The sequence below is a fragment of the Aplidium turbinatum genome, chromosome 16 (genome assembly GCF_918807975.1).
Source record: "Aplidium turbinatum chromosome 16, kaAplTurb1.1, whole genome shotgun sequence".
Classification (NCBI taxonomy): Eukaryota; Metazoa; Chordata; class Ascidiacea; order Aplousobranchia; family Polyclinidae; genus Aplidium; species Aplidium turbinatum.
This window is the reverse complement of record NC_137487.1, coordinates 20,250,350-20,275,807: the sequence shown is the minus strand read 5'-3', so window position 1 is coordinate 20,275,807 and position 25,458 is coordinate 20,250,350. Positions and strand designations below refer to the sequence as shown.

The 25,458-nt window shown below is 39.3% G+C and overlaps 2 protein-coding genes across 2 annotated transcripts in view; one reads left to right on the top strand and one right to left on the bottom strand.

The window, feature by feature from the left end:
- The first annotated feature begins 328 nt into the window (after positions 1 to 328).
- LOC145785306 (uncharacterized) overlaps positions 329 to 25,458 on the top strand; it is a 34,207-nt gene continuing 9,077 nt past the window's right edge. Inside the window, exons 1-3 of the mRNA XM_082596974.1 lie at positions 329 to 506; positions 689 to 788; positions 2,971 to 3,037. Coding sequence (XP_082453100.1) covers positions 367 to 506; positions 689 to 788; positions 2,971 to 3,037 — 307 coding nt within the window. The 5' untranslated portion in view covers positions 329 to 366. The remainder of the gene's footprint in view (positions 507 to 688; positions 789 to 2,970; positions 3,038 to 25,458) is intronic.
- On the bottom strand, positions 9,419 to 19,449 carry LOC145785790 (uncharacterized). Its single transcript, XM_082597501.1, has 6 exons — positions 19,237 to 19,449; positions 15,612 to 15,708; positions 15,054 to 15,253; positions 14,711 to 14,931; positions 14,461 to 14,620; positions 9,419 to 9,724 (listed from the first exon to the last, which is right to left on the bottom strand). Exons 1-6 carry the CDS (start codon positions 19,421 to 19,423, stop codon positions 9,567 to 9,569), a joined length of 1,023 nt encoding a protein of 340 aa, XP_082453627.1. The 5' UTR covers positions 19,424 to 19,449; the 3' UTR covers positions 9,419 to 9,566.

The window sequence follows — 25,458 nt, the reverse complement described above, 5'->3', positions numbered from 1 at the left end:
ACAAAACTAGGATGTCATAAGCAGAATAATTATCGCCTCAAGAGATCAATGCCATGAGGTTGACCATGGTTAGTGTCAAACTGCAATTGCAAGAAGTGACATTGACGTCAGAAGTTGTAGTCCTATCAAGAAGAAATGCGTCATTGAAAAAGTGAAAAATTCAAATCACAAATACGAAAGCAAAGTTTTTTGTATCACAAGTTGATGTAATAACTCAACAACACGGTCAACAGCACTGGCTAACACTCACAACGCTGTGAAAAGAATTGAATAGAATAATAATATGATATTTTGTGAAAATTAATTTCATTGTTTTTCAGAGATTTAAGCAAACGATAACTGAATATTTTGCAAGAATAACGTAAAATGTCTGAAAACCTCACAGACGAATTCCAATGTCCGATATGCATCGAGACTTTGCAGAGGCCCATTCGTATTTTGGCGTGTGGACATAATTTCTGCAACGGATGTCTAACTAGATTCTGTCAGAACAATCAAGATAAAAGGTAAATCGAAATTTGTTGATAAATTTATTTTTTTTAGTTACCATATCAATGCAAAAGATGTTTAATGGGTTTTCTCGCACCTTTCAAATCATCATCATCCATCTTTATGCAGCTTGAGGTTAATGCAAATAGATCTAATATGTCAAAACACAAAAGTTAAAGGATCATTTCCACCATTGCAGATGTCCAACGTGTAGAAGACCAATTGCGTTGCCAGGCAACGGAGTGGAGGGAATGTCCCGAAATATCACTTTGGAAAATGTCATTGAAAGGGTGGGAAAGGTTGGTGGCTGAATATTTCAAAGTAGAAATTTCAAAGCTGAATATTTCAAAGTAGAAATTTCAAAGCTGAATATTTCAAAGTAGAAATCTGCGGCCGTCTGTTATATCATATGGTATTTTACTTAAGTGAGTCCATAGCTATATATCATATGATGAAAGAAACTTAACATATTTCCAGGACTTTTTGAATTTTTTGTAGTTGAAGTGGCGTAAGTTCAAAATCTTGTAGCCTCAGTACTTTTTAACCTGCAAGACCAACACGTCAGAATAACGCAGACAAGCCTAAGTGCTTGACTTTGGTAGGTAATCATTCTGTTACGCAATAATCATATAACTTATCATTTATTAAGCAGTTGGAGTTGCACATACAGTTCAGTCAAACCCCTTTTAAACTGGACAAAGCTAAGTTGGTCCAGTGAGGCGGGAAGAACAAATTTTACTATTTTGTGTGTTATAACGTCTTCGTTTCGCGATCATTCCTCAGTATAGTGCACCTTGAACTCCAGTACCACGCTTCTCCGTGACGCTTATCTACACAAATTAAAGTAAAATACGGCTACGGTACACCAAATGAAACTTAAATCTTTTTTTAATTTGTTAGGCAGTTGCAAAGCTCATGGTCGAGAACAATCGCGCATTGTATCCAACCCTCCATACGAGGAAGGAACAAAATGATGAGGAAGTTGCACTTTTCTTTTGCTACTTTTGGGCTTGTTTCAACTTGTAAATGAATTAGGCTACTTTTGGGCCACAATGCAGTTGCAATTGGGCTGGAAATATAAAAACTATCTGGCAACCTTGCCACTAATAACTTTGCGAGAACATGGCAGAATGCCAACATCAACTCATGACTTGAAAAAAGCCTAAAAATGTCGACTATGAAACTTATTCCTGGTAGGAGTGTGGTCCGTTCAAACAAGCTAGCTTCCAAACAACCAATTTATCTGGTTCAGATCTATACCAGGTCGAGTATGGATCTGACCAGATGTAGGCTATACCAGATCTGAACCAGATGAAGTGGCTCTCCGTTTTAGTAGTAGGATTAAGTGGGAAAATTGATTTGCATTTGGGATCAATCAAAATCGGCCCGAATAAAGAAAAACGGTCTAAATAAGGGGATGATCCGATAAACGTGAGTCAATTGCGGGGTTAACTGTACAACCAAACACGTTTCGTGATTGGTTACCCAACAATATACAATCTCAAAGATTTCAAGGACAAGAATGAGTGAAAAATTTAATGCGGCTCGCCAAGACTTGCGAATAGCGAAATGCGGCTTGTGGCTACAAAATTTTGGGCACCCCTGATCTAAATCAAACTAAATTTGTGACTAAAACGAAACAGAGTGAAAAAGTAGTTTTAAAATAATAATAAACTTTGAAAGAATGATTTTAAACAAGTCCAAATAGTCGTTGAAGAAATAATAAATAGTCCAAATAGTCAATGAATAGCCTAGCCTATAAATGTTGTATTTCTATTTTCGAATTCAATTGCTACCCTTGCAGCCGCACTGGCATTTAATTTGGGAAACGCTGCAATAATTATTGAATCAATCTGGTCACAGCGGTAAACCATAATCTCTTCGTGGGAAAATTGTAACGTAAGATTTCCGGATTTGTTCGTCTGTATGTAATGACCGAAAAAGAAACACTCTTTTGAAACGTGTATTCAAAAAGTGTATTCAAAAAGTGTATTCCTGTAAAATTAGCCCGCGGGTTTCGAAAATGGAGTGCAACGCCGTATACCACTAAAAACTTGTCACTACAATACAACTACTTAGATAAAGACGGATATTTTGTCAAGCTGGCAAGCACCAATCAAACAGTTAAATATGCAACCAACCTTCGAATCAACAATTTTAAAATGACGAGAATAGATTTCAATATCTCAAACGCATAACTTTCATACTGTGACGAAATAATGATAATCATTATGAAGCCATCCTCAACAGGTGTTCAAAAGTGGTGATGCAATGTTTCACCAGGTCTTACGAATGATGGTGCAATCTTGGCTCATTTTTAGGAAAAATTCCAAGACGTAAGATTCAGTAGACCTGAACGGTTTTATATGACGTTTGATTTGTAGAGAGATTGGCCGTAACACAATCTTTCAACTCATATTTGAGGCTTCGTTTAATTTTGAGACATGAAGTTTTCAAATTGAATAAACATTTTATTTTTAGATGAAAGTTATTTCGAAGACTGTCACGAAAGAAGTTTTCACTCCTGCAACCACCAAACAATTACAAAGTAAGTAACACAAATACTTGTCATGGAATGCTACGTAATTGGAATGGAGTTGTCCTTACTTTCAGCAGAATGAATGCTGCACAAACCGGTACTGGTGAAACCGGAGTAAACGAACCGGCACTGATGAAAAAAATATTTGGATTACGCAAATGGTTGAGGATATCGTATATATCACAAACTTTATTAACTTGAAAAAAATGAAATCTCTCGACATGAAAACGGATATTCCAATGCTATAGCCAACGCATAATAGTCTAGCCTACTGTCCTTAACAAACCTACTATTTTTTTGACGATTTATTTTTCCGTAAACATCGTTAATCTGGCGTGATTCAAGGATTGGCCCTCGGCCCCAGAAACTTACATAACGAAGAAGATTTTTTTTCGTTTTGTCACTTCTATCTTTTTCTAAACCTCTTCTATGTTTGGCATATTTTGTTTTTCGTTGTGATGGTCAGAAATAAAAACAAACTGAACTGAGCTGAAGAAGCTTATCCATCAAACAGTCAATTACTTTTTTGGCTGGTTTTTCACCGCTCTGTCAATAACAACAAGAAAGTTTTCAGAGGATACTTTGGGCTTGGTCTTTCATTAAAACCAACAAAAAGACTGTCATCAAAACGCATCACTTTTGAATAACAAAAATTAAAAATAAGATGCTGGATTGAATGCAAAATATTTCAACATAACAAGATAGATAAAAAAAAAATTGGCGTTTTGAAACTTCCTTCCAAATGCAAGTCCCCGGAAAAGATTTTGAGACAATAAAGCAGTGGCGCGGGAACTATTTTTCTCTAGGGGTGGCTGAAGCTGCCATTAGTGTTATGAGCTTCTGGGGACTTCGCCCCCCAGACCCCCCTTGTGTAGGAGGACGTTAAAAACTGGTAGCAATTTTTATAGGTCCCTCCTGTGTGTAAAACGACGCCAAAACACACACATTGTAAGTTGTAAAAAACGAATAACGGCAGCAGGCAACAACAAAGCAGCTGTTCAGGAAATTAAAAAGAAAACGAACAAATTAGAAAGTGATGTGAAAACGACAGTTTCTGGAAATAAGTTCTCACACTCTTCCGAAGATTGCTTTTCGCTCAGGTTTTTCTCTATATGTAGCCTACTGTGTCATGAGCTTTTTGACATCGACAGTGTTCAAAAAGTTTTGATGAACATACATCAACGCGAGATGAGTATGTCTGTTATGTGTCTTTGAGCTTCTCAACCAGGTTTTCAGGCGTCTTAGAGCAGAAAAAGAACTTTCTGATGATGCAGCTGAAACCGGGAGGCAAAAGCAGAGCTCCAGGAATTTTCACGTTTCTTTGAAAAGATCTAGTGTTCAAGGGTTTAGTTGCGATAGTATCTCAGCAACCTTTTGAACGGAGTTTGCGGTTTTTCCACTTATACAGCATCGCTGAGCAAGGTAAGTTCCGTTTTTAGGCGATCTTTTCTGATGGCATCGGGTAAGCTGATCTCAGTATCAGATCCTTCCTCACTGTTTGCACAGCTCAGAAGGGCCTTTTCTCTGTTGGCTGCTGTAAGCAGATCTACCTGGTCGAATCTTCGATCAAGGTCAGCTTGAACCAAATCAAGGGCTTGGATGTATTGACGTTTCCACGCTCCTTCTCCCGCAGACGACAAAGCATCCGATTCCTCTGTGTTTCAAACTTTTGCTGGAGTTTTGCTCACTCGGAGATCCTTTGGCATCTTTAGGTTATTGGCAGACGCTGGGACGTTCGCTGCTTCCACAAGCTTGGAAACGGATTCATCTTTTCTGAGATTTTTGATCCGTTCGCGGAAAATGCTGATGGATTCAAAGCTGAATGAGCGGAGATCTTGTTTTGGAGTTGTCTTGCGACGGCTTCTGCAAACTGGAAAACTTCACCGCTGCAGGTAATCGCAAAATAAAGCCGCATCGTGTGTGCTTATTTTACCAAGCTGAATAGGCTATCTTTGCAGTTGCCTCTCCTTCCATTGCACTATCTTCTGTCATGTCGGTCAGACATTGCAACAGGGTATAGGGTAGCACTTACCAACACGAGAGAGGGCAGAAGCACGAACGCTCCAACGAGTAGGACACAAACCCAGGAAATTGCAGGAAACTTCATCGGAACCAAAAAGCGACATGAATAAAGATTTACGTTTAGACGATTCACGAATTGCAACTGCAACACCTTGAACAAAGTTTAAGGCCTCCGCAATAAACTTCACCTCCTTTACAACGTCTTGCAAAATCAAATCGAGAGCATGATTACTGCAGTGAATGTATTGTATAACGATCCAGCGCATAATGCTTTAAGTTTGGCCTGCAATCCGTTATAACAACCAGATCTCTTGCTGTTCTATGCTGTAAGTGTAAAGTGAATATTGCAGAATGATGTCCAATAAACGATGGAACGCCGTGTTAGTAGGGAGGGTGGCTGGTACCGCTACTGCGAGGTATAGCTCCCTGTGATGGACGACTCTTTATTGCGAATGATGAGCGCAATCACACGTAATAGGAACTCGATTCATCGTAGCAATTATTGCTCGAATAATTTTCTGAAAATATGTTATGTACCTTAAATTATCAGAATTTTCTAGGGGGGGCTGAAGCAATTATCCAAAATTCCAGGGGGGGCTAAGTTAGCTCTAGGGGGGCTGAAGCCCCGTGAGCACTCCTACTTCCCGCGCCCTTGCAATAAAGCCATCTCGGGTACAATAGCTTACCCCATACCAACCCTATCAACGCTACTGGCTGCCGACATCATCGCAATTTCAAGTACTAATCTAGGGTGGCCCAAGACTGCGAACATGAAGGGCCACATTAGGGTCTGAGAAAAACTTCACGGGCCGCATAGTGAGAAATGATAACGCGTTGCTGAAAGTAGAAACGTTGTTAAATAAAAACTTAACTACACTGTTAATCAAAAGGGTGGAAACCTTGGGGTGGAAATTTCCATGGGTGGAAATCTCTCGCGGCAAGGGTGGAAAGCGAAAAGAATGGTGGATATTTCCACCGTTTAGTATTTAATCCACCCTAAACTGTGGAAATACACACATTTTTAACAACGAGGGTGGAAAGGCTGAGTTGGAAATTATTGAGAGTGGTTATTTCTCGCAGCAAGGGTGGAATGAAGGAAAGGGTGGATTGTTTCACCATCTAAAATTTGTTCACATCACAAAATAGAGATAATTAATGTATAGTATCAGTAGCTTTGCGGTGATCATTCTTTTTTTAAATTTAAAATAAATTTTAATGCAACGTTATATGACTTCTTGCGAATATGAAAAATTTGGAATATTTTTTCTGCAAGTTAAACTTGATAGAGTTCCTATTTCTATTAGCGTTCAGCGTTCCTAGCAATTGAATGTGAACCACGAATCTATTGGAAATATTTTAACTTATTTTTCATGTGTAGGGTACGATCATATTTTGTCAGTGGTTCAGGTTTTTGACAATGCTGATTGCACGTTTGGCTCACCATCGGAAACAACAAACACAGTGATGCAAAGCAATAGACTTTGACAAACTACTTGAATTAAGACAGTCAAAAATAGTTTTACGGCAATATAAGGATTGTGAATTTATGTAAATATCGAATGACTAACTTTGAACTTACAGAATCAAGACCAAAACAAATATTGATTGCCAAAACCTATTGCTCACCATCCCTATGGAAAACCATGTTCTGCTGACACACATCAGCTCAAATCTCACAAATGTTGTCTGTAATCTGCTTTGGCCCATACAGAGCCCGTGATTTTTATGACAGAACAACATAATAGCTGTTCGACACTAAGCCTACTTTGACATTCAATCCAAGCCACAAAGATGAAAAGAATCAGACATTACATTAAAAATCTTGTTGCTGACAAAATACAGTTGCAATCAGGCCCGTAGCCAGCCGGGGGCCAGGAGGCCTCGCCTCCCCCCCCTGGCAAAATCCCAACATTCTCGAGCAACGGCTACAATTATAAAGATTTTGCCCATTTAAATTTTTTCGGCCCCCTCTAAAAAGTTGGCCCCCTAGAAAAAAGTTGGCCCCCCTTGCTCTGCGGTCTGGCTACAGCCCTGGTTGCAGTGAAAGGACTGAGTTTGCTGTTCTGATCGACCTAATATTTTGCTGCACGCCTAACTCACTTTCTTATCTCTGCTTGCCACTCAAAAAGTGATTTTCAGCAAGTAAAAAAGATACGATAACAATTTATTGTTTTTTGCTTTTGCATATAGTGTCGATCTCTGGTTTAAATTCAGTGGTCGACAGACGTAAGCAGGCATCCAGGGTTTCATCAGCCATTCTGTTCCGTGTGTTGCTTTTTAATCGCTTTATAACGGAGAAAGTGCTTTCACATAATGTAGGCCATGTGCTACCAAACATGGAGCATATCCTCAGTGCGAAGTCGTTTAATCGTGGAAACTCTAATTTACAACCAAATTCGAGAGTGTAGGCTACTCTGTGCCATAGAAATAGAATAGAATAGAAGCGCCATAGAGCGTTTTATATGGCACCGTCGCAAATTGCTAGCCGCCATCTTTGTTAGCACATGGTATTCACCTCTGGAGCTTTCTCAAGTTGATATACGTGCTACAAATTGTTTACAAAATGCCTTATTGTGCAGTTATGAACTGCACAAATCGCCTCAAAAAGGGCTCAGGGGAAACTTCTTCAGGGATGGTCGAGCATTTTCAGGGGTTGTCGAACATTTTCAGGGGTTGTCAGGCATTGTAGAGTAGCTACTTTCAGGCATTGTTGGGAATTTCCAGACATTGTCTAGGATTTCCAGGCATTGTCGATCATTATCAGTGGTTGACAGGTTTGGTACCGTAGTCATTATGGAACATTTTCAGGCATTGTCGAACATTTTCAGGGGATGTCGAGCATTTTCAGGGGTTGTCAGGCATTGTCTAGGATTTCCAGGCATTGTCGATCATTATCAGTGGTTGACAGGCTTATCAGGCATTGTCGAACATTTTCAGGGGTTGTAAGGCATTGTAGAGTAGCTACTTCCAGGCATTGTCGATCATTATCAGTGGTTGACAGGTTTGTTAGGCATTATAGAACATTTTCAGGCATTGTCGAACATTTTCAGGAGTTGTCGAGCATTTTTAGGGGTTGTCAGGCATTGTAGAGTAGCTACTTTCAGGCATTGTTGGGAATTTCCAGGTATTGTCCATCATTATGAATGGTTGACAGGCTTGTTGTTAGGCATTGTCAGAAATTTTCAAGCATTGTCGAACATGTTTAGGTGTCAGGGGTTCTCAGACATTGTAAAGTACCTTAGATTCTTTCTGGCAGGCATTGTCGTAGCTAGGGAATGTGCCGCCCGGGGCGGATTCAGGTTTTGCCGCCCCTTCAAGAAAAAGCATGCAAAACCAGCCCGGATTTAGGAGGGAAGAGGGTGCAGGTGCCCCGGACCCCCCGACTTTTAAAGGGCCTCCATACGTGAAAAAAATGTGATTTTGTGTTATTTTTTTTTTCTTTTAGATTTGTAGTTTCTGAAAAATGCTGTGCAGTGGTGGATTAATGCTACTGTAGACGTCGAGGAGTGTTTCGCGCCGTAGGCACAAAAATTTTTTTTGCACGGGGGCCCCCCGATCTAAAAGCGCCCCGGGCCCTCCATCAGCTAAATCCGGCCCTGTGTGAAAATGAAATGCGTTTTTTTATCAGATTATAATCAAAAATCGTAGTCTAAAAGTGCCGTCCCCAGACGTGCCGCCGAAGCGGTCCGCCCCTCCCCTGAAAATGCTCGACCATCCCTGAAAATGTTCGACAATGCCTGAAAATGTTCTATCCCAGCCAGCAAGCCCATATGAGCCCCACATGGGGACCCATATGAGCTGATGTACGGGCCCCATGTGAGCTGCCCATATGGGGCCCATACACATTGTGTCCGCGGGCATCACATTGCGCCTATATAGGCTGCCCATATTCATTTATGGGTTTCATGTGGGTTGCTCACACTCAACCCACAAATTAATATGGGCTGCCCATATGTAACCCATAAATCTAGTATGGGCTGCCCATATGGAACCCATAAACCAAATATGGGCTGCCCATATGCAACCCATAAATCTAATATGGGCTGCCCATCTGTAAACCATAAATCTAGTATGGGCTGCCCATATGTAACCCATAAATCTAATATGGGCTGCCCATACTTATTCTTGGGTAACGCTTATGGGCTGCTCATACGAAGCCCACAGACTTACGTACAAATGTGGGCGTACGAAACCCATGCACATTCCGAGGTTACTTGCAACCCACTTTCAATTCAGCCTGCCTGATGTCAAAGCAAAGTTACTGGCAAAGTAGTGCTTTTGTTTTGCATTTATTTTGTGTTCAGTAACCCAGAATAACAGGTAATGAAATAAAAGCTGATACTAAACTCAATGTTCAGCAAACAAACGTTTTGAAAACTATACTGTCATCATCTTCAGTGCTATAAAACATTTATAGGACTGAAGATGAAGACAGTATAGCTGTCAAAACGTTTGTTAGTTGAACATGAGTTTAATATCTACATCATGGGCTCTTTATTTTTTTAAATAAAAGTTCTCAATCGAGTTCTGCGGTTGCATGTTTCCTCTTGGTGCTGTTGGCTCTTTTCACCCTGTTGCCTCCTCGATCTCGAGAGCCGACCAACCACTTGCTCATGGCCTCTTCCAACTTCTTCTTGTTGATCGTTGCTGTAGTTACGTTCAATTTTATTGAACCTGAAGAAATATTGCATCAATCAATACAAAATAACTTATAACTGACAATAAAGTCGAAGCAAGTGACTCAAATTCTGCATAAGTAGGTTTCGGGAAGAGTAAAAGCAAATGTTTTTAAAAATAAGTAGAATTATAATTCAAGATATACCAATGTTAATAGGCAGAAATAAGTTTCATGGTTCAGGATATTTCAAATAAATACAAAATACGAAATTTTTTTTTTTTTGAATTACAAGTTAGAAAATACAGTAGAACTTGGATAACTCGTCTTCGGAAAACTCGTCAGTTTGCCCAAGTCGTCAATAATTGCCAGGTCCCGGCAGAAAGCCTATCTTTTGTACACAATCAAGTTCGGTTAAGTGGTCATCGCATAATTCGTCAATTCGATTAAGTCGTCACTGTTTTTCTTCCCCTGGGACCAGGGCCGGATTAAGGTTTTGATGGACCTGGGGCTATATGGTAATCTGAGGCCTATATTATATTTCATTCCCAGTGTTGTACGTTGACGGCGTCAACTGTTTGTTGACGCTGAGGCTAGCGCCGTCAATTTATTTTTTAGTTGACGGAAGTGATAGCGTCGTCAACTATTTGGCCGATTTTAAGCGTCAAGCGCTATGTGTCATTTTTTGTTTTCGTGGAAAATATCATTTCACAATCAGAGTTTCACGATGTATTTTGGCCATTGCGACTCATCCGAATTACCCGTTTTCGCGTTGGTTGGAATGGCTACCTGGAATATACAAGCGGAAGAAGTTCCCCAAATAGTGATCACTCATATCGTGAGCAGTATCGAGAACGAGGGATCAAAGAGAGAAAGAGGAAAATCAATGAATGTCATCGCGGAGGTTGAAGATACATTATTTTAAGAGCTCTATACCCTTGAAAACAGCGATGTTGGTGCAGTGGACCGCGTTAAAAGATTTATATATGCTAAACCAGGGGTGGGAAACCTTTTTAGTATTGCGGGCCACATAAAATGAGAAATAATACAGGCGGGCCACTAAAAAATTCGAAATTTTATTTACAGATAAAAAATGCAGCGAAGTAGACAATGATTTATTTCACTTTCACAGCCAGTGGGATGGCTGAAAGTTTTTATTTTTGGTGAGTCGTGTGATGTCTGCTGACACAGAAGATGTTGCAACTCTTATCTGCATCTCCACGTTTTTATCAGTCAGTCTGGAGCGAAGCCGATGGATTAACTAGTCACAGGCCATTCGCAATATACCGAGAATGTAGAGCCTACTCTTTTTTGAGCTGTTGTTTCAATATATTTTGGGTAAAGAAATTTTGACGCGGGCCACATGAAACAGTCACGCTGGCCGCATTCGGCCCGCGGGCCGCAGGTTCCCCACCCCTGTGCTAAACCATCACAGCACGCTTGGAACAGTGATCCCTTTCCGAGTAAACGCTTTCAAGACTTGTTCTTGAAATACAACACACGTACAATACCATTAAGCGCTACTGTGGAACGCATGTTTTCACTTGGAAAGGACATCATGCATCCCAAACGCAGCAGATTGTCAGACAAACGTTTTGAAATGCTTGTGTTTCTACAAGTAAATAACTAATAAGCTAAGCAGCTAATTACAATACAGTCTCAAAACATAAAACCTGCTCTTTATTTACAGCCATTGTTAGCTTAAACTTGGTTGCAATACTTCCGTTTTGTGAGACCCTGGCTAAAATAGCGCTAGAAATTAGCGCTGACGCCGTCAATTTCTTTAAGAGCTTACGCAATACTTTACGCGTAAAGTTTTTAGGCAATTCGCGCTGACGCCGTCAATTTATTTCATTGACGCGTACAACACTGTTCATTCTCCTTATTGTACCAATCACAATTAAAATGAAATAACAAAAACTATACCCGAACTACAGTATTTACTTATTGAACACATTCAAATGACATGTTTTCTGGATTTAAACAAAGCAAAGCTGGTAATAACATCATGGGTGTCTATTTTTTTCCAAAATTTTGTTTTCAATGCAGAGTAGAGCTAAGGAATGCAACCTTTTCTGGCCCAATGGATGAACGCAGTTAATTCTTTACTCTTTTAAGCACTGAAAATAAGCGCTCACCTGAACAATTAGAAATCATCAGACACAGATACATTCTTAGTAGGCTACAACAGATACGTTAGGAAATGCATACATAAACTCATTTTCATTGATAAATCTAAACATTGGAGTGTCTTTCCTGCATTCGCTGTTAAAATGGTGTTGTTTTAGCAGTGAAGAAAAATGAATCATCTCTCCAAGCAGTGATTATTCTAGAATTTAGATCATCTGGATAATTGTGAAGCAATGTTTTTGCACTCTCTTCAATGTTTCAGTTAGACATGGTGTTTAATTCCGCCAGAAACGACAATATTATTTTAAGACGATCGTATGCTGCAATTCGGGATTTCATACACAAAATAATTTGGGCAATGTTTGGCAAATGTGAGTTAACTATGAATCTGCTCGATGGATCAAGTGATGTGTCTTCAGAAAATTTGTTGCCTTATTCAAAGTAGTTTTGCCATCCTGCAGTGCCCGACTAGTTTTATGAAACCGTTCTATTATGCACGACCATAACTCAATTAAATTAACGGTTAGGTCTCGCACCTCCCTTGGAAATTAGCTGACGCGCCCTGGGGAGGCATGCCCCTGGCTAAGAACCACTGGTTTACACAGTTAGCATATTCGTTGTATGATTCTCGTCCTTTATTCTTTAGATCATGACAATAAGCATGTCAGTTACTCTTAGTAAGTTGTTATCGGTGGGCCTATTTTCTTGGTGGGCCTGGGGCTGCAGCCCCATCAGCCCCCGCCTTAATCCGGCCCTGCCTGGGACGTAAAATTCGTCTAAGTTGTCATCCACCCAAATGCTGGCGTGGCATTTACAGACTCTTTCGAGAAGAAATTACTGCGCTAAGACGTGTGCACGCACACACTCTATCGGGCCAGACGCACATGCGTGGAGTATGTAGGCCTGGTCGATTGCGGGTGTGCGAGCACCGCGCACGTGCTCTGTTGCCGATAAGAGAAGCGCTGTTCACCACGTGCATGATTCATTTGCGACAATACCGTTTCGTGTAAACAAAAGTTGCAGCAACGCAGGATGACGAAGAGAAAGGTAAAGTGCTTAAACTTACAAGCTAAGTATGAAATTGTAACGAAATTCAAAAAGTGGTGAAAAGAAGACAGTGGTGAATTCGCAAGCTCACTATCAAAAATGCGTGACTACTTGGTTGACAAGACACTTGCAAGCAAAATGCAGTCAAAAATATCTGTGTTCTTCAGTTAAGCTGTTAAGTGCGTTATTACTGTACTGTACTTTATTGTGTAGCGTAATTAAATTCTTTTCTCGCTTTCCACTTCGTCTCACTTTACCACTATCGCATTTAGTTAGGTCGCGGAGCACCATGAAATTAATACGACACGAAAAAATGGCAAAATTTGGCTGTTTGCATTGGTCGTCAGTTCGCGTAAGTCGTCACTTTTTCTGTTCCCCCTAGAGCAGGGGTTCTTAACCTGTGGGTAATTACCCACTAGTGGGGAATTTGAGGATTTCAAGTGGGTAATTTGAAGTTGGGTTTGTTGTTCTATGTGTACTCCAGTGGTTCTTAAACGGTGGGAAATTTTCCACCAGTGGGAAATTACTGAATATCCATGCAGTGGGAAATTCTTTCTGGTCTGGAAGTGGGAAATTGTTTTAAGTTTTACTCGAATATCCAAGGAAGTAAATCTGATTAGTTAGTCACAAAAGTAATATTTTTTAACAAACACCGAGTCCTAGTGCATTGTTTTACAATTCATCTGGAATCAGATTTGCGTTGTGCAATCTCAAAAATAGAGCCTGACATTGACTCGATCGTCGCTGACAACCAAGAACAAAAATCGCATTGACATTAATGGACAATCTTTAATGTTATTCTTCTCATTGAAATTGTTCTTTTTGTTAAATACCATTGTGCTTTGGGATATGTCACACAGGTTACTAGGATTCATTTTGATTTTTCAGTCAGTTTTAAAAGTATGTGGGGAATATAGGTTTATTAAGTAGCGGAAGTGGGTAATGAAAGAAAAAAGGTTAAGAACCCCTGCCCTAGAGTGACGAGTTATCCAAGTTCTACTGTAGTGGACTTCATGAAGTGAATGTGCAGTACTATATTACAACCCAAATTAATTCGAAAGACTTTGGCCAGTTGTTTTACAAGCAAAACAAATGGTTTGAATGAATGAACACAACAAATTTCCTCCCAAACTAGCACAAGGTTGAAACCATGAAAACCTTTACACACAGGCCATGCCAATATCATCAATATGCAACTTCAAATTTGACTGGAAGCTAATCTGTGAGCAGCCAAAATCGCTTGTGTAAGTGATAGTTTGAGTAAATATATATTTTCTGTATACAGTATTTTGTGTGATTTTGTGCTATAGTTACTGTACCACACAAATTATGTATTTCATTTTGGCACTTGTGCTGGAAACAAAAAAAGGGTCTGGCAACACTGGTAATAGGGAAAGATATGTTATCATAATGAGAATCAGTCATCACACTTTCAAGGATTTCAATTTTTACTTTCATTTCAATGAGATATAAAGTAAATTTTGTTTAGTTTAAAATATAAAACCGAAATTACATCAGCCTCAAGTTGGAAAGGCCTGTGTATATAGATCGCAAAGGTTGAAACCGAGTGCGATGTGGAAAACCAAGAATATTTATGAACCTATTAAGAAAAACTTACAAAAAACCACATTAAAGATATTAGTGCTTCCCAAGCCTCTCTTTCCATTTCTGCCTGACATGTTGCATTGTATTGCCAGACTATCTTGGAACAAAAACTTCATGACGCGCCTCACCATCTCCTCTATCGACCGCCCTCCAATATCACGAAGCACCTTTGCCTATAAACAAAATACTTGTAGCAGACAAATAAATCATCTCTCAAAAACTAACTTTATAATGTTTATAAGACTATGTCTCAGTTGTCTCACCATGAAGTGTTGGAAAGAGGGTTCGTTTAAACGCTCCTCCAATTCGTCTATGTCTTCCATTGAGCGCATGGGAACATTCAAACTTTCTGGCAGTGCTTCAACCACACCAGCAGTGCTGCCCAGAGCTGTTTGAACAAGGGTAGTTAAAACTTTTAACTGTTGCTGGTTTTCGAGTGCGATCTTTAGGACCTTCTGTAGTACTTCTCCAACACATTGCTCTCCTGGAATTAAACAATGTAGAATATGTCAAAAGCTATATGCACTATGAGATTTGTCAAGTTATATAAATGTTGTCAAATTAAAAAAAAAGTCGGTGTAAAAAATGGATAGGCCTTCTATGTACCTTTTTGAGATTGCGAATTCAACGATGGTAGTTCTATGCATTCCAGTGATGGAATTTGCAAATTATCAATAAGAGTAGAAACTGCAGAAGAAACATTGCTATTGAGTAGAGGAGGTGACGCAGGCCACTCTTCTGATATGTGTGTTTCGGCAGATGAAGAATCATCTGACGAAACTTCAATTCGCTTTGGCTTTACTTTCCTGCAATATTAAACATAACTTAACTCATTTCAAACACATATATCCCAACATCACAATGCTTAGCTTTTTGTACATAAAAGCTAAGAAAATTGTCCTACCAGTTGCTTCATCATGGAGCCAAATGAGACATTTTTCAAAAATATGTCTGATAACGCAGTAATGCACGTCAAGCCCAAAAAAAGAAACCTGTGGTATTTTTTTTAAAAAATTGTTGTTTTCATATCCTCATAAATCGCTGGTTAGAATGTCTTCATTTGCATGCACATTTTTTAAAGTAATCGTATGCATACAGTTTGCCTCATAATTAGTAGCTACTTCAACATGCATAAAAGAAATATATTGCCAAATAGTGACATACCTGCGCTTCGATGGTAAACCTGTTGTTTCACCTTCCGTGTTTATATCGGATGTCATTTCTGCTGATTTTTGTTTTTGGAGTGCTCTTTGATATGTAACTGAAAAAAAAAACAGGCATTTGCCTACACTTTTTCATAAATTAGGAGATATGTAATGTAACCAGTTCAAGAAAGTTCAGGATGAGGAATGCAGGCAAAACAATTGTTGCAGTGTTTGACAGTTTTTGTCCTCGCTTTTTAGAGGAATTGATCCTCACCTAACGGAGTGGAAGATCTGCGTGTCTTGGATTATGAAAACAAAGACTGACTGCTCTCCAGTAGCCTTCCAGTATAGTTATTATTTTTGTATGTGGAGTTCCGCAGCAAACACAAAAATAAACAGGGGTTCTGCGACCACAAAAAGCTGAAGAGCGCTGGTGTAAATGCTAATTGTAATATGTAGCTCAAAACTAACACTACCGTATCGTGTTCCAGGCAAACAGCCCAAAATTTGCTGAAAACTATACAATTTAATCGAAAGGGACTTTTCATCTATACTTTTACAAATAATTAAAGCTCCTATTTTTCTATAAACCTCAATATTACATTTCACTGTTAATGTGATCATCTGAACATGGAATTATACATGGGTGTATACTAGGGTGCATCATCTCCCCCTTATTTTGGAAATTGAATTTGTTCCATTGATAAATGGTGTCCATTTAAGGTAAAATGACACCAAAAAAATTTTGGTGGTCAGGGGACCCTCCCTACCACCACCTCCTGACCCCCCTAGATCGGCTTTTCAAAAATCGCCATAACTCAAAAACCCAACAAGATAGACATATGTTGTTTGGTACCAAATTTGTTGTAACTACTTGATTTAATGCAAATTTGCAGAAAAAAACTACATTTAAAGAGTCTCACCCATTAGTTTCTTAGGAGGCTACCAGCACAGATGTGTAAATAATTGTAGTGTACAAGAAAACTCACATGCAACAAGCAGTTGATAACTTGTGCTATTTACTTTGAGGTTTGTGCTAATTTACAGCAGACACAGTTACCATAATTACTGACATAATTTCTCCATAATGCAATTTCCATTGATGTGATTAGCTAAGTGATAGGGCAGTGATATCATTTCAGTCCTCCCACATTTTAGTTGGAATTATTTCTTCACTTTGTATTTTGTTCTCCCAGCAGTAAGCCATGTTGCTAACATAAAGTTAAATTCCAGTCAGTTAGATTTTCATGTTAATCAGTGATGTTTAGGTATATACCAGTGCTAGTTATTTAGAAAGTATTCAGCAACTATTGGAAGTTATGACCGATCAAATTTTCTAAAAAGTAAGCAAAAACAGTACAAAAAGACTAACTGAATCAAAGAAGGAATGCTGCAGTTAATGCACTGAGAAGTCAGTTTGAAAAGGTGCCTTCAGACATTTTTTCCTGGTCATCATAAACGTCTGACAGTGCAACATCAGGGCATGATAATGTGCAAAGCTATAGCACAAAATCAGATGCACACAGGAGAACATTGAAAACTGGTGTGCTTCTGGATGTGCCTTATAATATCCTGGCAAGAAATTCAGTTGTTAAAGTTATGACGAGATGCGGGATTTCACCAGCAGCTGGATCAGCTTTTCTACAAAGCTTCATGAATAGAATGCACATACTCAGGAACAGAAGAGCTCACTGATTCACAGTTGTTATCAAAATTTGCATTGTCATACACGGCATGTGATTGATACAAAAGACAAAAGAATTATAGCATGTCGAAAATCATCAAAGAAGACTGGACACCACCGTTGTTGTATAACATACATTGGGATTCCAAACTGCTTCTACAATTTCAAGACAAGTATAAGAAGGATGAAATAATGCCAGTTTTGATATTAACAGATCTTGAGATCAAACGGCTTGGTGTGCCAACGTTTAGCCCCGACGATGAGCGGTCAGTTGGGAGTATTGTTGGGGACTTCACTTCTGACTTACTAAGTGACCGGAACTGTTCTTTAGATGGGGCTGTAAGTATGGTTTTCGATACCACATCTACAAACACTGGTCTGTGGTCAGGAGGCTGTGTGGAGCTGCAAAATAGATTAGACAAGCCACTGCTGTGATGTGCCTGCAGAAAGCACATTGGAAAGCTGATTGTTGGCAGTGTGTTTGACGTATTGTGAATCAAAACCTCCAGGTCTCCAGAAATTACAATGCTTAAAAACTTTCGAACTTACTTTGGTCAATTAGTCATGTGTCTCAAGACAGTTTGTGACTTCCTCCTTGCTTAAATGAACCTGACTGCATTTCACCTGATGGAATAAATTTTGTAAATGTATTAAAAAAACATGCCACAGATCTTGCTACTCAGCTGGTTACAAAAAAAGATAACAATGACATACCTAGAGAAGACTATAAAGAGCTCCCAATCGTCCCACTGCGTGCATTCATATCAACAGCCGATGCTCTCGTAGAAGCCGTGATGCACAGCTTAACTACGCAAACACTCAAGTCTGTACTGAACTAATCACTAGAAATAGAATACTTTATAGCAATTAGATAATAAGATACTTTATAGCAACTAGTTCTGTTAATGAAAAAACGTTATATTATACTGTATTGTTATAACACTTTCTAAATAACTAGCACTGGTATATACCCAAACATCACTGATTAACATGAAAATCTAACTGACTGGAATTTAACTTTATGTTAGCAACATGGCTTACTGCTGGGAGAACAAAATACAAAGTGAAGAAATAATTCCAACTAAAATGTGGGAGGACTGAAATGATATCACTGCCCTATCACTTAGCTAATTAATCACATCAATGGAAATTGCACTATGGAGAAATTATGTCAGTAATTATGGTAACTGTGTCTGCTGTAAATTAGCACAAACCTCAAAGTAAATAGCACAAGTTATCAACTGCTTGTTGCATGTGAGTTTTCTTGTACACTACAATTATTTACACATCTGTGCTGGTAGCCTCCTAAGAAACTAATGGGTGAGACTCTTTAAATGTATATAGTTTTTTTTCTGCAGATTTGCATTAAATCAAGTAGTTACAACAAATTTGGTACCAAACAACATATGTCTATCTTGTTGGGTTTTTGAGTTATGGCGATTTTTGAAAAGCCGATCTAGGGGGGTCAGGAGGTGGTGGTAGGGAGGGTCCCCTGACCACCAAAATTTTTTTGGTGTCATTTTACCTTAAATGGACACCATTTATCAATGGAACAAATTCAATTTCCAAAATAAGGGGGAGATGATGCACCCTAGTGTATACTCATTTATTTTTACATAGAGGTGGGCATCCGCTATATTGAAAGTATCACTGCAATATATAGGCTACCAGTACATCTATTCAAAACTTATTCATTTTTGCCACTTTAAATTGGAAAAGAGCAGGTAGCGAAAGTACGACTGAAGCAAATGTAGCACCTCTTTGCTAAATTGAGAAAGAAATAACGTGCTACTGCCCAACTCTGTTGACATAGAGATATATAATAACCTTCTAAAGATCTCACCAAGGGTGAAACGAAACATTAAGGTATAAAAATAATAGCAGCCTAATATATTTGTGTTATACATACCATATATTATAATATTCACAAGTAATGTTATGAGCTCAAAAAAAAACTAACCCGCTTTTCCTAGAACTCGCACTTTAAATTTTTGCCATTGAGGTTGTGGACTTTCTAAAGTTTTCATTAATGATGTCAACTTTTTTGTCTTCAGCCAGTAGCACATATCTTCCTCCACATTTAGCCAGGATGCAGGTACAACAGCAACTTGACTTTCATCAATAAACTCAACACTAGCAAATGCCATTTTTCAAAAAGTATCCTTATTTTCAACTTAAAAATGGATATTCCCGTACCTTCCTGCAAAACCGATTAAAGATCACAGCAAGATGTTACGCTTATCACCAGCGTCAGGGGAATGCACACACAATACAAATCCTTGAAAATGCTCAATATTTGAAGTTTCCAAGCATACAGAGTGGGAGCAAGTCTTTTAGGCGCAGACAGTTAGGCGCCAGTCAAATAGGCGCGCACACTGTGGAGTCTGGATATTTAGGTGCAGAGCACTGTGGCGCCCGTTCATTTAGGTGCTATTCCTAGTAAAGTCTACAAATTGTATCAGCTTGGCAGCTAGGGCGATGCTTTTCACACAAAATGTTGAATTGAACAGAAAAATATGTCATAGCTTCCGTGAGTGAAGCTGCTTAAACCGGCAATGCTTTTCATACAAAATGTTATATTGAACAGAAAAATATATTGTATTTTAATGTGAGTGTTCGACATTTATTTGTTGTTAGTCCATGATTGAGTTCACTTTTAGTGAGTAAAATAATAACTACACTAAACATTAATAAAAAATATACCGTAGCCTATATTCAAGTAGGTGGTAGGCTAGTTTTCCATCAAAACCCGGACTAGGTTGAATAACAAGCAAAGTCACACCATTATGCTTGCAGCCAGGGTTCATATGCCCTATAGAAATGTATTCATGTAGTAGAGTGTTGTCTCATACGTACTCACCACCATAGGCGCCGGGTTTTGAAAATTGCTGGGGGGGGGGCAAACTTTCTAGCCGACCAATGGCTTACATTCAAAATGCTGATGGTTGTTTGTCAGCATTGATGTTTGTTTGCGTCTATCTGCCATTGTACATCGCCAAGCTTTATAATGTAGGCTCAGGCCTCGAAATTCACGGCGGACATGTCCGCTGTCACAGCATGTGATGTCCGCGGAAAGTACCATCTAGATCGGTCATACTTGTCCGCCGAGAAATAACACAGGAACTAGCGATACAAATCGTCATTGCATAGATATTTTCCAGCGCATTCTAGCGCGCATCTAGAAAATGTGAATACTGTATTCCTTAGCTTCCATTCAAGGAGGAAAACTTTCGATTTTTACGTTGCTTTAACGATTGATGACATTGAATCAGCGTAACAAAGGTGAATTCTTCGCTAAGAATCGGTAGGAGTGCAGGTACTTCTACACCAGGGGTTCCCAACCTGTAGTACGCGTACCACTAGTGGTACGCAAAGGTTTTTCCGGTGGTACGCGGGTAGCTTCCGTTTTTTCACAAAAACCTGGATTCACTACTTTATATTTTGTTTATCTGGTTAATTTGTTTACAAAATAAAAATTCCCAGAAGCCTATTCTTATTGTTACGTAACTATTCCTGTTGTTTCGTAACATTACGATCTTTAAAATACAGGTCATGTCAATTATCAACAAGAAGCACAGATGCTTTGAAAAGCCGTACAACGCTGTGGGGCAGTGGGCGTTAATTATGTCAAATCGTCGTCGTCGTCTGAGCTTCTGGGGCCGAGGGTCTATCCTTTTACCACCCCAGATTCACGATGTTCCCGGACTAAACTGGAAGGCTGCTAGCAAGCAGCCAGTCTTTGGTTTCGTCATCCATGACGCGCAGACCTTCCACTCCGTTAGGTGGCTTGAAGATGGTACAGTCATTGATGATGTGGTCTGCGGTCTGTTCCTCGGCACCACATTCACAGGAGGAGGAAGAAGCCATTGAGTCAAATGATTGCTGTTGATAGATATCATCTACTGTTTTATAGCTTAAGCTACAAATAGCGTTGAATAATGCTAGTTGTAAGCTAAAAATAAATCGGAATGAAATGTTCAACAACAGTTAGGCCTACAAGGAATGTTCTCCAATAAACTTCTGGCTCAGTATGGTCTCATAATATTCAACGTTAGCTTCCAATGCTGTTCCACAGCTACTGATTTTCCATTCCACATGGAAATGCCTGAATGCGAGCAGGGATTTTCTGTCATGATGAACATCAAGTCAAACAATCGAAACCGACTAGATGCGCCCGGAAATGACTTTCGCTGCGCTGTTAGCAAATTTACACCGCGCACCGACCAATTGGTTGACAGTAAACAAAAACTTAAATCTCATTAAATTTAGTTGTGGTGCTTTAGTGTTATTTTAGTACGCCAATATTATTCTTCTGAATAAAATATGATTCGATCAAATTAGTTGTTCTGCAAGAAGTGGTACGCTTGGCAGTTCAGAGTGTCCAAGTGGTACGAGACTTTAAAAAGGTTGGGAACCCCTGTTCTACACCAATCACACGCAATTTAGTTCAAGTTTTACGTCACAATGTCTGGCTTTGATCTCCGAGTAATGTTGATACGGCAAGGTTGGTAACTAAATTAGATTATACGAGTAGGCTATTACAGCAAGATGCAACAAAATTTGTTAAGTTTTGGTATTAGCCTACAGTGAGAAAGAAAAGACCCAAGGAAAATTCACTTTCGCTCACATGACACGCAAAAATAAACTTAAAGAAAAAAGCCTGTGAAACTTTGCACAGCAGAAAATAGTAGCGTTGGTGTAGAAATTTTCCGACTCCTGCCCAGAACATTGTGACGCAATAAACCACACGACATCGTTCGGTGGAAGTTGATCAGTTATGTGACGTATTGACCAGCTACACGGCGCTTTGACTCTTCAAGCACAAGTCGTTGGTCCGATGAAAGCCTTTCAGAGTGACTTTACTGATTTTTTAAAAAGCCTTCTAAAACCGTAGTTATAGTTCTGAAATGGCAAAGAATTATTATCAAGATAAAGTGATTAAGCATGACGATCGACGGCTAAAACTGGTGTGTTCGCCGTGAGACTTGATTTGTCCGCCGAGATAGCTGCTCAGACCGGACACGTTTGTCCGCCGTCAACAAAAACGAATTTCGAGGCCTCTAGGCTACTTCGAATTATATGCTGGTCACTTTAAACTTTAGCTCTTAATACGCGTCGATACTAAACTGAGCAAACAGCAAACCGCACCTCGTTATTGTCACTCCTAAGAAAAAACAAAGCGGAAGAAATCAAGAAAAACGTTTTTCAATCATTGTTACTATGCTTCAACGGCACCATGCTGGCGTTCATCAGCTACGGTACTTCTGTTTCTTTTGTTATCTTAGGAGCAGTGCTCTTGTTGCAACAAGTAGATCTTTTAATTGAGATCGATCCGCAATGAAGGTCAAACTAACGCAAATCTGAACTTAGAATCATTCGATTTAGGATTTTTTTAAATAATTTGCGGGGGGGCAGCCACCCCGAGCTAAATTCACGGGGGGGCGCCGCCCCTCCGCCCCCCCGGAGTCGGCGCCTATGCTCACCACATGTCAAATCCATCCCGAGTAGAAGTAATTGCAAAAGAAAACAGATTAAGTAAAGTTCCATTTGGCTGCAACCTGTGTTCAGGATGCATAGCAAATGTCCTGTGGAGATGTGCTAATATCAAGAGTAGTAGAGCGTTGTCTCGCACCTCATCTCCACACGCACATTAACAAAACAACATATTTTTCTGTTCAATATATATAACATTTTGTGTGAAAAGCATTGCCCTACCTGCCAAGCTGATACAATCTGCAGACTTTACTAGGAATAGCACCTAAATGAACAGGCGCCACAGTGCTCCGCACCTCAATATCCAGATGCCACAGTGTGCACGCCCATTTGACAGCCGCCTAACTGTCTGCACCTAAAAGACGTGGACCCTACAGAGTAAACGAGTACGTTATCATTCAAAAACAGAAAGCAATCTCGTTATTTTAACAGCCATAAATTGTACAAAAAGTAGCGCTTTCACGTGGTAATAACGTAGAGCGGAAAAAATGGCACAACTGCAAAAAAGACAAAATGGCACACTGACATTTCCTCAATGAATTTGGAGTTCATGGAGACACTTCATTGGTTTGTGACCATAATCGAAGAAAATGACTTAAGCAATAAGCAAACTATGCAACACAAAATTTTGCACCTTGATGACATAACACATTGCTTTGGGGAGCAAGTCTTTTAGGCGCTGACAGTTAGGCGCTGGTCTAATATGCGCGCACACTGTGGCGTCTGGATATTTAGGTGCGGAGCACTGTGGCGCCCGGTCATTTAGGTGCTATTCCTAGTAAAGTCTGTAGATTGTATCAGCTTGGCAGCTTGCCAGAAAATTATATCATGGCTTCAGTGAGTGAAGCTGCTAAAACCGGCAATACTTTTCACACAAAATGTTACATTGAACAGAAAAATATATTGTTGTTTTATTGATTTATTATCGTTTTATTTGTTGTTAGTCCAGGTTTGCGTTGGTGAAAGCTTTATCAATAAATTATTGAAGCTTCCGAACATCATTGAGTTCATTTTTAGTTAACTCTTTCGCGACCACGGACGTATACACACGTCTTGGGATTTTTGCCATGATGACCAAGGAAGTATCCCTACGTCCAAGGTTAAAAGGTAGCCTATTTCAAACAAAAAAATAATGTAAATGATGGCAGATCCATAGTCTTTGCTTGTCCTCTTTTGGCTAATTAAAAAAAAATATTTTGGCTGTGCAGTTATCAGATGAGGACTTCTTAAAGATGGGGACACAGTGGATTTTTTTTCTTTTACTCATTGGAATTGGCAGTCAAAACTGGCTAGGCAACCCCTTACTTTGGAATTTCTCGATCAAAAAGACTGTAGGCTAAATTACGTAAACTTTTTGCTTAAAATTTTCCAAATTTCTCCATAATCATTCTGCTGTACCTCCTAAAGCATTGCGCGCAGAAACGAAGTAAATTTTTTTTCATGTGCAGAATTGTTTTGACATTCGATTAAACTACATATATTTTCATATTATTGTATCATGCTTGGGTAATAAAAATTATAATGAAGTACACTTTTCTGCCAATTTTTAATTTTTTTAGAAATTAGAAAAAATACCTTTTGGAAAGTTGCTAGTTGTAGGCTACATAGAATGTTTTAAATTTTATTGCAAAGCTTTGCATCTTCGGATAGCTGAAGATATATGCTTTCATTCGATGTCAAGATTGTGCGTCTACGTCGATCACATGACATGTTTTTACCGCGTAAATACAACAGATTTGTGTAAAAATGTCTGGTAATTTAGATTAAATATAAATTACTTCTGTTCGGGATGGATTGGCCATGTGACGAGAACGTGTAAGACGCTCTACTACTGTTCACATGAATACATTTCTACAGGGCATATAGGCTACACCTTGGCTACAAGTTGCAAGCATAATGGTGAGACTTCGCTCGTTATTAAACCTAGTCCGGGTTTTGACGGAAAACTAAGTTACTCTTCATTCAAGCCTACCGCCCGCTTGAGTACAGCCTACGGTACATTTTTTACTGATGTTTAGTTATTATTTGACCTAACTAAAAGTGAACTCAATCTCATACATTTTCGGAAACTTGAACGATTTATTGATAAAGCTTTCGCCGGCGCAAACCTGGACTAACAACAAATAAATGCTGAACAAGCGCATTAAAAAAAAACAACATATTTTTCTGTTCAATATAACATTTTATGAGAAAATCATTGCCGGTTTAAGCAGCTTCACTTACGGAAGCCATAACATATTTTTCTGTTCAATATAACATTTTGTGTGAAAAGCATTTCCGGTTCAAGCAGCTTCACCCATATATTTTTCTGTGTAATATAACATTTTGTGTGAAAAAGCATTGCCAGTTTAAGCAACTTCACTCACTGAAGCCATGACCAACAACGCACACGCATTAACAAAACAATGTATTTTCCTGTTCAATATAATATTTTGTGTGAAAAGCATTGCCCTACGCCCCTACCTGCCAAGCTGATACAATCTACAGACTTTACTAGGAATAGCACCTAAATGAACGGGCGCCACAGTGCTCCGCACCTAAATATCCAAACGCCACAGTGTGCGCGCCTATCAGACCAGCGCCTAACTGTCAGCGCCTAAAAGACGTGGACCCTTGCTTTGAGACTTTTTTTTCAAAAACATTTTCATTGTACCATGTACAGAGTAGTACACGTTGGATGAACTGTGTG

Coding starts and splice junctions, on each gene's coding strand:
- LOC145785790 (XM_082597501.1), bottom strand. CDS start 19,423: ATGGCATTTGCTAGTGTTGAGTTTATTGATGAAAGTCAAGTTGCTGTT. Junction 15,709..19,236: donor GCGAGTTCTAGGAAAAGCGG/GTTAGTTTTTTT, acceptor TTTTTTTTTCAG/TTACATATCAAAGAGCACTC. Junction 9,725..14,460: donor TATCTTTAATGTGGTTTTTT/GTAAGTTTTTCT, acceptor ATATTTCTTCAG/GTTCAATAAAATTGAACGTA.